General features: G+C 50.2%; 1 protein-coding gene across 1 annotated transcript; it reads left to right on the top strand.

The window, feature by feature from the left end:
• The first annotated feature begins 936 nt into the window (after positions 1 to 936).
• Positions 937 to 6784, top strand: LOC148684161 (mucin-17-like). The gene is made up of 10 exons (XM_088654883.1): positions 937 to 1057; positions 1209 to 1327; positions 2067 to 2125; positions 2331 to 2461; positions 3266 to 3325; positions 3856 to 4033; positions 4275 to 4448; positions 4888 to 4994; positions 5658 to 5728; positions 6671 to 6784. The coding sequence occupies exons 1-10, from the start codon at positions 937 to 939 to the stop codon at positions 6782 to 6784; spliced, it is 1134 nt and encodes a 377-aa protein (XP_088511009.1).
• Positions 6785 to 13941: the final 7157 nt, after the last annotated feature.

The raw sequence follows: 13941 nt of genomic DNA, 5'->3' as shown, positions 1-13941 counted from the left end.
AGCCTCCCCCCCCCTCTTCCTTTGAAAACAAAAGCTCAGGAATGTCCAGGTATGTATAGTAATTTCCTAGGTGTGCAATATTCGTGGTCTTGCAGCTTAAAACTTTCTGTTTTGCATTCCTGGGAGTGATCTTGCTTCTTTGATGACCTGGATGTTTCTCTGTTGAAGTCTCGAGACAGGAGTGCCCAAGCCAGCCTTCCCTAACCTTGTGCTCTCCAGACATGGCTGTCCTCCCATCTGCCTCAGTGAGCGTGGCCAATGGCCAGGGAGGATTTGTAAATGTGGCCCAACAACACCTGAAGGGCACCAAGTTGGGGAACCCCTCTGACCTCCCCCTGCCTGCACTGTCACTCTTGTGAAGGGAAGTCGGCCCATGAAGAAACCGAAAGCTTCTATGAATCCTGAGAAAGAAGTGAAATACTTCAGCCCCCCCTGGACATGGTTTGATATAGAACGTTGCCTTTTCTGGATGCAGATGACTTCCATACCAACCATGTATAAAACTGGTTGTAACTGAGTAGATACAATCTACTCAGGCTTTCCCCCCACATGCCTAGAAAGCTTGGGTCTGTGGGGTTTTCCACTTCACCTGTGCTTACTAGGCATGCTTACTAGGTCTGAGCAGGTCTGCCTTTACTACACAGTTTTCCCCTGGGAATCCTGCTCTTTGTGGAAAAACCAATTGCCATTTGTTCCTATTCAGCACAAAACCGCTTTCTGCAGGAAAGTGCAGAGCCCTCAACTGGTGTGGATGAGCAGTGTGGATGAGCCCTCAATTGGTTTGCAAGGAAAGATGGTCAAGTTGCTTGCTTCAAAATGGTGTGTTGCTTCTGTGGCACCACCCTGCCACCTTCAGTTTAAAAAGCTTCTGATAGCAGCAGCAGCAGCAGCAGCAGCAGCAGCAGCAGCAGCAGCAGCAGCAGCAGCTGAACAAGAATGTCACCTGCCTCAGGACTTGGAGAGTTTGTGTCAGCTGAAGTAGACTACACTGAGCTGATACACGCACATTCCAGTGTATTTCACACCCTATACCAGTGCCCTTTCTCTGCACACTTTGGTGTGGATCCATAGGTGATTCATGTTGTTTCCATAATCCTTGCAATTCTCCTACGACTCAATGGATACCTGAAGTGCTCATCCTCACAAATGGACTCTGAAACTGTGGCTGTACCTTCATGTTTAATGACTCCTGTGCTTTCTGATCACAGTGACTGTTGTGGCCACAATCCATGTCTCTGTAACAGTGAAGAATCGGAACTTCAGCCCAGAGATGGCGATTTACGGCTCCTCTGCCTTCAAGACATTTGTGAAGATCTTTGTGGAACAGGTGAGTGCACAGAGAGATGACACCCCCAGAAATTCTCACACCAGAACACTATGGTCTCTTCTGAGTCCAGACCTCATTCATGCTCCATTTCTCAGTGGTGAAGCTCATTCACAGCAAGTCTGGAAACACAGTCAGGTTTCCCTCATTTGGAATACCTGGAAATGGAGCTATCAGATGAGTATAGAAAGCTGTTTCTGTAATATGTAGCTCGGAACGGATCGTTTATACCCTAATACACACATCAGGAACCGTTTTCCTAATTGTCACTTTTGAAAGACGAGTGTTAAAGCGACAGTGGTCATCTTCCAGCCTTTATAATCATCCCATTCTGCCTGCTGGGGGCTGACGACTAGCCATGCCCAGCACAGGAGATACCCCAAAGGTGTGTTGGAAGGATGGAGGAGTTAAAGGAGCAGAGCAGGATAGAGATGCCCTGCTCAGCACTCAGTGGGACCAAGAATCTGCTGGGATTGGGGGTTTGGTATTTCTCAGATCAACAAACTAATGTCTTGTAAATGTAGAGTATTTTGTTGTTTCTGATTTTTGGTATTGCCTTTTTGTAAGCATTAGATTGTGTTGTAAGCACCAGCAGGATTGCTCACACGGACACCTTCTAAGCTGTAGATGCTGCCAAGTGGCAGTCACTCTGCTGCTCCTGGCCTGACCCTGCTCTTGACTGCTCCTCCTGACATTCCATTGTCACTGCAGTGGAGCTAAGATTTTCTTTCTCTCTCTGCAGATGGACATCTTCTATGCGGGCATTTTTGGGTACCAGAGTGTACATGTGATTAGGCTGAGGTGAGGCAAAGAATAGATAAGTTTGGTGACCAAGCATTGGAGAGAGGGTGGTTTTGGGTTCCACCAAATTCCTTGGACCCCGATGTAAAACACCACACTCCCTGAACAGGCCATGTCAACCCACCTCACAACAGGCGAACTGGGGGCTCCTTCACAGCTGGGGCTAAATGATTTGTCCTTCTTGCTTCCTGCTTCTTGCTTCCAGACAAGGCAGTGTCATCGTGGACCATGAGGTGCGTCTGCGTGAGCCGTTCTCAAACTTCAGTGGTTCTTATGATGCATCCATCAGGGACATTATCCAGGTCCTGCAAAACAATTGTACTTTCAACGGAACAGGTGAGGCAGCTACATGAGCGAAAAGGCTTCCCTTGCTTGCATGCCACGGGGCATTAGGCTTCCTTTGCTTGCATGGCACGCTGGGGGCAGCTCTTGCCACTACATTCCTGTTCCATATCTGGCTTATGGAGTGCAAGGAAAAGGTTCCTTATAAGACGTCTCCAGATCAGATGTCACGAGGAAGCAGATTGCCAACCAAGGGCAGCAATCCTGCCCCTCCTTATTTGGGAGTAAATCCTGCCAGCATCAGTGGCACTTAAGAGCTTGTCCACTTCTCTACTTGTCAATCGGAGCAGTGAGACAGACGGGGATCCACCTCTCTACAGAATCTGAGCAGCTTCACTGAGCCCAAGCCCACCCCCCTCTCCCCTGGTGCAAACAATCATGCTGTTTCTCTAGGAAGCTTACTGGCGAAAAACATAGTCTTCCTAGTGTGCCCATTTCACAGGCAGCAAGCTTCATCCATGCCAGATCTGAGGCCAGCTGGTGTTATCCATGCATGCTGAGGGGGGAGGCTGAAAAGCCATCTCTCCATTAACCCAGTAACAGGCCCCTTGAACATCAGCCAACCCCAGCAGCTTCTGCCAGGCCCACACAGAGACAGATGTCAGGGGGCTGGCTGAACGTAGGAGGGGTGGCAGTTTCCTTCAGGAGGGGGGTTTCCTTCAAGCATGGTGGCAGGGAGTCATGACTGGTGGGGGCGGGAGCAGAAGAAGAGGTCCCTCCCCATGGATGCCCCACCTCCTACCCCCAGTGATTTCTTCCTTTCAGAAGCCTCACCTTTGCTTTCCCCCTCTCCTTTAGATCAGCTCTGCTTTACTGAAGGAGCATCTCGTGTGACCGCAGTGCCCCTGAGCCCTGAAGGTGAGGACTGAGGTGGTGGTGGTGGGGGGTTGGTGTGTGGCATAACACATTCCTAATGTTGAAGAGCTGCAGTGGGCTGTCTGGATGGAGGCGGTGGAGCCGTATGAGGAAGAAAACATGACCACCACATGCAAACAAATTGCATTGCTGGTGTGGACACTGCAGGTGTTGCCAGGATTCTGCAAGTGCAGTCACAACTGAGATGCACAGAGGCTAATCCTTTGTCCCATCAAGTGCAATTAACCTGTGGGATTCTCTGCCACAAGTTTGGATGGCTTCAAAGGAGGATGAGAGAAAAGGATTTCATGGCTTCCTTGTGGCTGTATACTACCTCCATATTCAGGGTCAGCCTAACTCTGAGTATAAGTTGCTGGGAGAAGCAGAGCCAGAGAGTGTTTCTGCTGGTGCCTTTCCCAGAGACAAGTGGCTGAGCATTCTGGGATACTGAACCCTTGGAGCCTTGGACCTAATCCTGCAGCAGCCTCCTCTTCTCTCATTTCTGACTCTGCTTCCTCCCTTTCCCTTTCCAGATCTGTCAAAAGAATGCAAGAACTCCTCCGTGGTGGCACAAAACATCCAGCAATTTTACATGGCACGAAACGTCAGTGGCGACCTCCAGTGTGTCTCTAACTGCAGTGTTTGGCACCCCGACCCCTTCAGCTGTGTGAACGGAAACTGCTATGTCACCCCTGGGGGGCCCAGTTGCTAGTGAGTAGCAAGCCAGGGGGTGAAGTGGGTGGTGGCAAAGGATCTGGGGCTGTGGCACAGGGGAATGAAAATTGGTGCAATTCCCCGTGGGCACCAGTCACCTTGAATTAAGGCCCTCAGCCACCCCCCGTAACGCAGCATCAGAAACACCCCCTGCTCCCCACCCCGTAAAGAACCCAGGCATCCTGGGCCCCATTACCTGCCTCCTTGCAGGTTTTTGACGCTGCCTTTCCTCCCACAGCTGTGAGCAGTCGGAGTCCTACTGGTTCGTGGGCCACCGCTGTGAGCAAGGCATCAGCAAGGTGGGGGTGGCCGTGGGGGTGGCCCTGGGCCTGGCGGCGCTGCTGCTGATCATCCTGGTCTTGGCCGTGCTTCTCTGCTGGAGGCGCTGTTGCTGGAAGGAGAAAGGACACAGGTAGGAGGAGACTTTGAGCCCACACTCAAAGTCTTGTCAACTCGGTCAGCTCCATGTCCCGACCTGCCCTGCTTTGCATCTTCTCTCAATGACCACCTTGGGGGGAAAGTGCTATGGCATTGGAAAGGCATTCTCTGTGAATTGCCCTGAGATCTACTACTAATAATAATAATAATAATAACCACATTGCAGAAAGGATAGCCGAGCTGTTTGTGTCCGGATGGAGCACCTCAAAGGCCCTGCTCTATCCTGTCTCATTCTCTGCCCTATTTCCAGCTGCTGGTGGTGGGGCTGCAGGTGCACATTTCGGTCACCCCCCTCACCCCCCATAGGTCAGTCTCTGCTGTTTTCAACTGGCGCTGACTCTGGAAGCTGCCATAGAAATGGGCTGAAGGAGAGACCTTTGCCCTGACGGCCTCTCTTGGTCTCCCACTCCCAGGCTGATGCATTTGCCTCCCGATGATGAGAAGCAGTACGAAAATGGGCCCTACTGGGTGTCCCACCCTGAACGCTCTGCTCCGAGTTCCCCAGCAACTTCCACAGGAGGTATGTGGGTGGGGCAAGGTCTAGGCCAGGGAGGAGAGGCCTTGGTGGGGGGGTGGCATGCCTTGGTGTCCCTGTCAACTGCTGGCCCCCAAAGTATCCTTCTTCCCTTGCCCTGCGGGTTAATGCATGAAAGAAAATATGTCAATGGAATTATAGACGGTCTAGGGTTGCAGATGGGGGTCAAGTTGCACAGAAACGCATGCAGAAATAAGGCAATAGGAAATTGGAAGTGATGAGTAACAGGGGAGGCCAAACACAGGCATGTCCCCAAGCTGCAATCAGACAGAAGGGCTTTCCATGCCCTGCTGCCCCACCCTGCCCTGATCCAGGAGGTGCGGGGGGGGGAATAGAAATAAATAAGATGTGGGGGTCTCATGTATTCTGGAAGGGAGCGCTAGGCACCTGAGCGGGAGGATGAGCGTCAGCCCTGATTACGGGCTGCATTATCACAACAGGGAAGACCACTTTGCTTGCCAGAGCTTTGAAAATGCAGTTTGTAAAAATAAAGCAGGTTCTAGCTGGCTCTGTGGCTCCCTCCCTTCTTGGAAGAGGTCTGGGTGGGCAAGTGGAGAGGCTGGGCTGGGGCGAAGGGAAGCTCAAATCTAAAAAAATGACTGACATGCTCCCTCCCCCTCCCCTCCGCCTCCTTCGCCCTTTGCACAGAAGACCCCTTTGCTGGTGACAGCGGCAGCTCCTTCCGACCACGCCTGGACACAGTGGATACGTCCTTGCAGGTAGGAGAAAAGAGGGTTTGGTGTGTGTGTCACAGCTGAGAGACAAGGCAGGGATTAGAAGCGGTGCAGAAAAGCACAGCCAGAACAATCCAGGGGTAGAGCCAAACCCTTTCCCAAAGAAAATAAGGGACTTTTTGAATTACGAAGAAAAGCGCATGAGCGGTTTATAACATTATGGGTGGTATGCAGACAATGGACAAGAGGAGGTTTACCTCTCATGATACGAAGTCATTCCACAAAGCCAAAGGGCAGGAGGTTCAGAATGGAAAAAGAGTCTTTCTTCACACTGGTGCCATGATTGACGTATGGAACGCCCTGCCACAAGAGGGGGCAGAGGCTGCTTCCTCTGGAGACCTTTAAAGGCACCATGTGTGTGGCATGAGAGGTGGACCAAATTCTTGGCAGACCTAAAGTCCATCAATTAAAAGCTACCAGTTAGAATAGTGAAATGGAGCCTCCAGGATCAGAAGCAGTCTACCTTTGGGTGCCAGTTGCTCAGGGAGCTGGCAGGGGATCCGCCTCAGCAGCAAGGAAGGGGTGTTGGCTCCATTTCCTGCTTGTGGGCTTTTCTTCTGGGCATCTGGCTGGAACCCGGATGCTGCTGCAGGTGGACCTTAGCTCTGAGTAGGGCTCTTCCCAAAAAGTGCATGTCATTTCCACTGACCCTGCCTCACCCTCCTGCTTTCTCCTTCTCTCCCTGCGTACTGTGGCTGCAGACACGGATTGCTCGGCCCCACTTGGCACAGCTGTGAAGAAGCCACGGGGCCACAGGACATGCCGGTGCTGCCTTCCTGCTTACTCTCACGCTTCAGGAGTGGGGTGCTGCTGCCCCCTTGAATGCCGGCGCCTCTTTGTGGTGATGCTGGAAGGAGGCTGTGGAGGAGGAACAGGGCCCATGTGGGTATTTGGGCTTCTGCCCCCGAGGATTCGCATTGCCCATAGAGGCTGAACTTGCACAATCACATCCCTAAGCGAGGGGCCTTTGACGACTGCCTGGATGCCAAGGCCAGCTGGTGCAAGAGGAGCCTGCCTCTGCAGGTCGGGGGCCATGGCTAGCACTTTTGGAGAAATCGCTTTCTCCCTTTCTGTACCAACCTATTTATTTCCCCTTTGCCTCTCTCCAGTTTGGCTCTGGATTCCTCCCCCCAACCCCAACCTGCTCCCACTTGGCTTTTCCTTCTCTTGGTACAAACCTACTGCTCCCCCATCCCCTTCCATCCCAGCCCCAGATACACCTGTACTGTGAGGGGGAAAGGGTACAGAGAGCCCCCCCCATCCTGAGGAGTAGCTCTTCCACCAGCAGTAGCGTCAGCGGGGAGGGGGAAGAGTCCAGTGAGGAAGGAGGAAGGAGGAGACGGGGCTCTAGCAGCATAGGAGAGCCCCTGCTACACGTGGGACAGGAAGAGAGAGAGGGGGAAGAGGGGGAGAAGGAAAACATGGAAAAGAGACCCTTTTCCCCTCCGGTTCCGGAATTACGCAGGAGGAAACGCGGGAGGAGATTTGGGGTGCCCCAACTCTTATGTTGGAAGAGGACGCGGAGCGCGCCATTCCAGGGTTCTGAGCAAGACTGAGCGGATGTACCTTGCATAGCTCTAGCACTGTAAATAGCCTGCACTCAATAAAAGCATGAAAAGGCAAAGGTCTGGAGAGTCGTTACTCTAGAGTAGTCGCAACCACCGCCTGTGACATGTGCCATCAAGGATGCCCCACGATGCCACACACCTGTACCCACAGCATTGCCTTCTGAGATGAATCACAGGTTGGATGCACAGTGCAATTGGTGGGTTGATTCCCAAATGGGTGCCCCCCCCCAATGCACAGGTGAGAGGTTCACATCCCTTAATTCACCATGTATAGGATAAGTTATTTGGCAGCGTAGGCAAAGTCAAAAGAAAAAAAAGGAAAAGAACCGTTAGCACTTGTAGAATGTCCCAATGCAATTTAAAGCTCACCACAGCCGGGACGGACTTCCTTTATTCATCCTGTCTTCAACGCCAATTTTAGTCCAAATTGTAATCCAAATTTCCAATAGTTCCTTCAGCATTTTTACATATTTCATGGAAAATTTGCTGCTTTATCCACTCGAAGCTTGAGGCTTCTCTTCCGAGGGAAGCAAGCAGATCCCAGGGCTCGCGACTCAATCCCACCTCTCCTCCACTCTTTGCAGTGTGGTTCAGGCTGGGAGAGTCTGCTGACTACAGCAGCCAGATCTAGGGGCTCAAAATATCCTTTTGAGCCTTTTACAGGGGTACATAGCGCCCTTGCATCCCCCCCCGGCCTATAGCCTTCAGAAGATCGGGTCTTTCCTGGAGGACTACACCCGCACTACAATGCAGTCCACGGCAAACCAGAAGTCATGAAATTTCTTCTCCGTTCACCAAGTGAGAAAACAAAACTGTCAGAATAAAGTGTCGTCAACCTGTTCTCTGTCTTCTTGGAGGGGTATTTAACTGAAGTTTAGATTACTATCTCTGTTTGGGAGACTATTGCAAGGAAATAGGGACATTCTGGAATCGCATCAGAAGCTGGAATGGGTTTTGTAATTCTGGGACTGTCCCTGGAAAACTGGGACACTTGGAGGGTCTGTGTCCATTTGTAGAATTAGAGGTGCTGGTTTGTTTAGATGCCTGTGGTGGTCATGTAAGGGAATAAAGGCTTTCTGGGAAATGATATATCATGAACTGGAAAAAAAATGTTTAAAATAACGTTCGTGGGGGGAAAAACCCCAAGAGGCCTTTCTATTAGGAACTATAGGTATTGACATCCCAAAGCAACGGAAAAGACTCTTTATATATGCGACAATAGCAGCATGGATGCTACTAGCCCAGAGATGGAAAGAAGGAAGAGTCCCAGAGGAATGGCAAACCAAGCTGTTAAGACTACGCCAGAATGGCAAAATTGGCCGGAAAACTCAGAGACCAAGAAGACAAGAAATTCAAGAAAGAATGGGGAAAATTAATATTTAATTTAGGAGACCACTGTAAGCAGGTGAAAACATTGGCAGGATTTTAATCTCACTTCTAATGTAACAAATACTATGGACAATATGGATAGACATAAAATAGAGATTACGGAATAATATGCAGTTGAAAATGTTGACAACAGGATGCATGAAGGGGAGGGGGAGACCTGAGATTCAGAGTGGTCTCTCTACATGGATGTGTATTTGGTATGTTTATAAATTCATATTTGTAAAATCAAATAAAAATGATTTGTGCTGCTTGTTTAGAGGCCTCTTCACTTTCCCTGTTTTGTACTGTGGTCTTTCTCCATGGTCCCCCCCATTTCCAATTTATTTATTTTTTAAAATGTAATGATAAGATTCAAGGGCCCCTGAGCAAGTGCAGAGTGCACTTCTCTCAGCACCCCTGAGAAGCCACAGCAAGAACTGGAGCAGGGGAAGAGCTTGCAGATGAGATAGCTTTGCGTGAGCAGAATTGGGTCCCAGCTGCTCTTTTTCTGGAAATGAAGCCTTGGCTAAGGGGGAGGCCAGGGAGGTTCTGCAATGAGCTGCCCCCAAGGAGATGGTTTTGCTAATTAGCAGCACCAATCGGGAGGAAGGCTGAGGAAGAGCACCTAAGTTCCCATTTGCAAGTACTTAATCCCTCTTCCCCAAAAGGAAAAAAAAGTCAAGGAGGCTATAACTGTTTGGCCTCCTTGCAGAATTTGGGAGGGGGGTATTTGGATCAGGAAAAGGACATTGGAGGAAAGAGTGAAAACTTCTGTGTCTTCAAGGATCCTGCACTCTGTGTGTGGAGCTGCTAGTCAGCAAAGCAAAAGTGTGGGAGAATGGCCCTGATCAGGGTCTCATTTGGCCCCCGGCGGCCGTGGGACTGGAGGAAGCCCAGAGGGGTCTCTAAGGCGGGTCCCCGAACACACCTCTGCTCATTTAGCACATACCGTAATATCTGTGGGAGCCTCTTGAGGACAGCAGCTGAGCCTAACTTTGGATGCATTGCAGGGCGTTGGACTAGATGACCCTTGGGAGACCTTCCAACTCAACAATTCTATGAGTCTATGATTGTACCTCCCATTGTAATAATGGGTCCCCAAAATAAACTCTGCAGATCACGGCAGTAGTGAAGGTAGCATAACTTGATATACAAAGAGATCCCCATTATGACCTGTTCTAACCTTGGTATGAGGTTTCAATTAAACAAGACATGGAAATATCCTGACATCCTAATCCTGAATGTGAAGATCAGCACACTAATACTGTGTTACCAGCAAAGTGTAATTAGCATTTCCTGTAAGAAAAGACAAAGATGATAAGATAAGATAAGATGATAAGAAAAAATAATAAAGATGAATAGAATAGAATAGAATAGAATAGAATAGAATAGGGCTTCTGCTCAGACAATGGTAACTTTCTCCAAAGGTCATATTCAGGAAACATGCAAGATAATTAGTTAAGTCATTTCTCAGTGGGGTGTATGGGGAGAAGTAGTACCTCTGATGGGGGCACCTTCTAAGGTCGTATGACCACCTTTGGTCCCCACCCGGCACTCGGCTCTCACCTGTGGCTCCTAGAAGCTGCCAGCGTGGGTCAGCAGCCACACCTCAGGTATGGCTTCAACTGGCCAGCTAAACCAGGTGAGGGGAGCTGATGAGTCTCAAACCCCCAGGAAGTTAGGGACTTCCCTGCATGTGAAGACAGGCTCTGGCGGATGGAGTGGACGAGACCAAGAGGGGGTCCGACAGTCAACAAGGCAGTTTCTGCACCTGCTGTAGAGGGAAGTGGGGGGCAGATGGAGCTCATTCACCTGGGAAAGGAGCCCATCTAGGAGGACAACTCTGGTCCTAAATCTCTGCCGCCTTGCGGGATATATTTGGGAGAAGAAAAGGCTAAAGAGTAAGCCCTATACAAATCCGGAGTGGAGTTCCTAAGATGGTTGGAAGATGCCTTGTCCACCTCCTTCCGGCAACTCCTGCATCCCAACAGGTGCCAAACATCTTACTCTACTTTCCTTTGGATCCCATCAGCAAGGCTGAGAGGGGGGTCTTGTTGTCTGGGCAGCCCAGGGCCTCCAGGCACACTGCCCAGACTTGCGCCCTGGGGAGGTAGCTTGGGTGCTGGTAACACAGCGGTTTGACTTCACCCCCAGAGGCACACTCCATTGTCTCTTGAGACAGACAGATGATACCAACAGCATTTCCCACTAAGGTCATGTCCTTTCAACCAGAAACTGCGCAAGGTATGCTTTAGAGCACGGGTAGGCAACCTCAGGCCGGTGGGCCGGATGCGGCCCAATCGCCTTCTCAATCCGGCCCACGGACGGTCCGGGAATCAGCGTGTTTTTACATGAGTAGAATGTGTGCTTTTATTTAAAATGCATCTCTGGGTTATTTGTGGGGCATAGGAATTCGTTCATTTTTCCCCCTTCAAAATGTAGTCCAGCCCACCACATGGTCTGAGGGACGGTGGACCGGCCCCCTGCTGAAAAAGGTTGCTGAGCCCTGCTTTAGAGTGGGTCTGTGTCTGCTCTTTTGGCTTTGGAGGCAGTTACGTAGGGATCCTGCTCAGGCGTGTGTGTAAGTTGTGGTTTTCTGCCAGCTTATACAGTATTGCAATCTTGCGGTTTGAGCCATGTACTCCACCACTTTTATTTCAAGTTGTAAACCAATCTTCCTTTATTGCTCTTGTGTGGGAACTTATTGTGGGCTCAAAGCCAAGGGTAGCCATGGCAGATGCCAGCTTTTAACTCCAGCAGAAGAACCTGTAGCTCCGGAGAGCACACAGAGGGACACTCATGGCTGGTGCGGGCGCGGGTGGGTTCAGACGACACCTCGCAACACCAGAGAATCACAAATGGTGTGGATTTTGCTTTCCAGTTGGAGCTGATCTACCAGATGGTAACTCAGTATCACAATATGGTTACTAGCAAAGGCGGATTTAGAGGACCATCATCCAACCACTGGGCACCAATCCGAGGGGGCGACACAACAGTAATGCAGAATGGAAGATGGGAGGCAGGTGGGGGTGTGTGATTAATTTTTGGCATCACAAAGGGATCTGCTGGAATTTGAAGTCCACCACTGGGTACCAGGGACTGTGTGATGTTTGCCACTCATTGTGCCATTGCCACCAGGGTCCTGTGTATTTGCTGCCTTTGGGTTGGAAGTGTAATCCCAACCAAGCCACCATATTGAGCTTTGAAGTGTTAGGAAAGTGTTTTTTTGGTACCAGACTCCTAACTTTGCTCTTCTTGAACTCAGTTTTAAATCTGAACAACAGCTTCTTCAAATATAGCATTCATTTCCTATCCTTGGTGGGCACTGGCATGTCTGCAGCATAAATCCATTTGTTAGTTGGGTGCGATGTTCTGCAATCCTTGTGTGTACATTGAGGAGGAAACTTGCAGTATGCTTCTTATGAGATCCAGGACTTCTTTAACAAACACAAGTGCCAGACATGCTTAACCATGTTTCCTTTATGAAAACTACCATAAAGATGTTGGCATTCCTGTACCGCAAACTGATGGCAAGTGACTTCACCACAAGAATCGCCTCCAGGTGGTGAGGAGGAGGAGGACATGCAGCTTGCAGCAGAATCCCTGCTCTACCCGTCCCCCGCTGCCCACATTGTACCAGATATGTGGTCAGGGGGAAACAGCCAGGCAGAAGGCCCTGCCTCAGTGCAGCTTGGCAAGTCCTGTGGTGCCAGGCTCTTACATTTATTTGTCACGTGTGGATGGAAAACGACAAACGCACACTGAAGACCAGGCGCGTAGCAAGGGAGTGGCGAAGGGGGCGGGCCGCCCCTAGCTTCAGTCTGATGGGGCAGCGCAGGGGCAGTGCCCCCAGCCCCTGGCCTGCCCCATGCCTCCTCCACCACCGGCCAAGCGCCACCGCCGTCTGAGCAGAGCAGCAATGCCAACCTGGACGGACTGTGCATGTGTGGACATGTGCAGTCCATCCTGGTGTGTGTGCCATGCGCCGTGATGTCAGGACGCATGCGTCAGGACACATGTGCGCTGCGGAGCGCTGCCCCGCCCCCAGGGGGTGCCGCCCCGGGCAGCCAAGCGGCACTGTTCGCCACTGCTGAAGACTTAAGGTACACTTTATGATGTGCCCGTTCAATGAACAAGCAAGACTACAAGCAGCAAAGACAGTACGTCCACAATCAGCGAATATTGGCATGGGAGGGGTGTTTCCAGCTACCCCACCCTTTGCCCTTGGAAGCCTTGGAAGTGGTTGCAGGGACTGTGAGCAGCATCCTGGGAGGGGTGTTTCTAGGAATAAGGGGAAACTGTGAAGCTCCCTTGTTATTTTTGCTCTTGGGTGCTGCATAGCGTTCAGGTAATCTTGTTATATTTCTAATATTGGAATGGTTCGTGTTTTTTTGGTATATTATTTTTGCTATTGTTTTGCTATGTTATTATGAAATTGCTTTTGTAGTGTTTGTTTGAAATGCACCCGTTTCTTTGCTTTAAGCCACTTTGAGCATGGATTTTTGTGGGTGTGGAAAAGCAGCATACAAATAAAATGAGAGAAATGAAATGATCAGTCAGGAACCAAACACAATCCCTACTTGCTGTTCCAGTGCAAGCAACACCTGCTGAGGACGCTTCCAAGTACACAGCGCAGCAGCAGCAGCAAGAGGAGGAGTGTGTTCTACACGTCAGTGTGAGCGATGCATCAAGCATTTCATCCACTAGGAATGTAGCCTTCAAGCATCAGGTGTACTTGTTTCCTGACGCAACTCATAAAAGCCAAGCCCTAAGTTGTCCTTGCAACGTAAGGACTTTCAGCTGATGGAACATACATGGAAGCTGCACCTCTTTCTTGCTAATTGCACTGCAACAAGTCCCGTTCCAGGAAACAAATAGGAATGAGGAGCTTGAAATAAATCCAGGAAGAACTCTTTGTTTGGTTCTCATTGACATCGGATAATCACTCAGTATAGAGACCGATTGAAATGTCTCACCTCCAACACCTGCATGGCTACGACATCCCATTTGTGCCACACAGTGTTGCTGCCTGCCTTACATTCATCAGCCATAGTAGAAATGCATTACGGTTTCCAATATGACCACATAACACCGGTCCTAAAAGATCTTCATTGGCTCCCAGTATGTTTCTGAGCACAATTCAAAATGCTGGTGCTGACCTTTAAAGCCCCAAACAGCCTCAGCCCGGAAGGAGCCTCTCCACCCCCATCATTCGGCCCAGACACTGAGGTCCAGCTCCAAGGACCTTCTGGTGATTCCCTC

The sequence above is a fragment of the Zootoca vivipara genome, chromosome 12, assembly GCF_965207765.1.
Source record: "Zootoca vivipara chromosome 12, rZooViv2.hap1.1, whole genome shotgun sequence".
Lineage (NCBI taxonomy): Eukaryota > Metazoa > Chordata > Lepidosauria > Squamata > Lacertidae > Zootoca > Zootoca vivipara.
This window is presented reverse-complemented; position numbering and strand designations above follow the sequence as displayed.

What these genes read in the sequence shown, in the direction of transcription:
- LOC148684161 (XM_088654883.1), top strand. Translation starts at nt 937, where the DNA reads ATGTCACCTGCCTCAGGACTTGGAGAGTTTGTGTCAGCTGAAGTAGAC. An exon ending in CCCTTTCTCTGCACACTTTG is followed by an intron (nt 1,058 to 1,208) that starts GTGTGGATCCAT and finishes TTCTGATCACAG; the next exon opens with TGACTGTTGTGGCCACAATC. An exon ending in TTGTACTTTCAACGGAACAG is followed by an intron (nt 2,462 to 3,265) that starts GTGAGGCAGCTA and finishes CCTCTCCTTTAG; the next exon opens with ATCAGCTCTGCTTTACTGAA.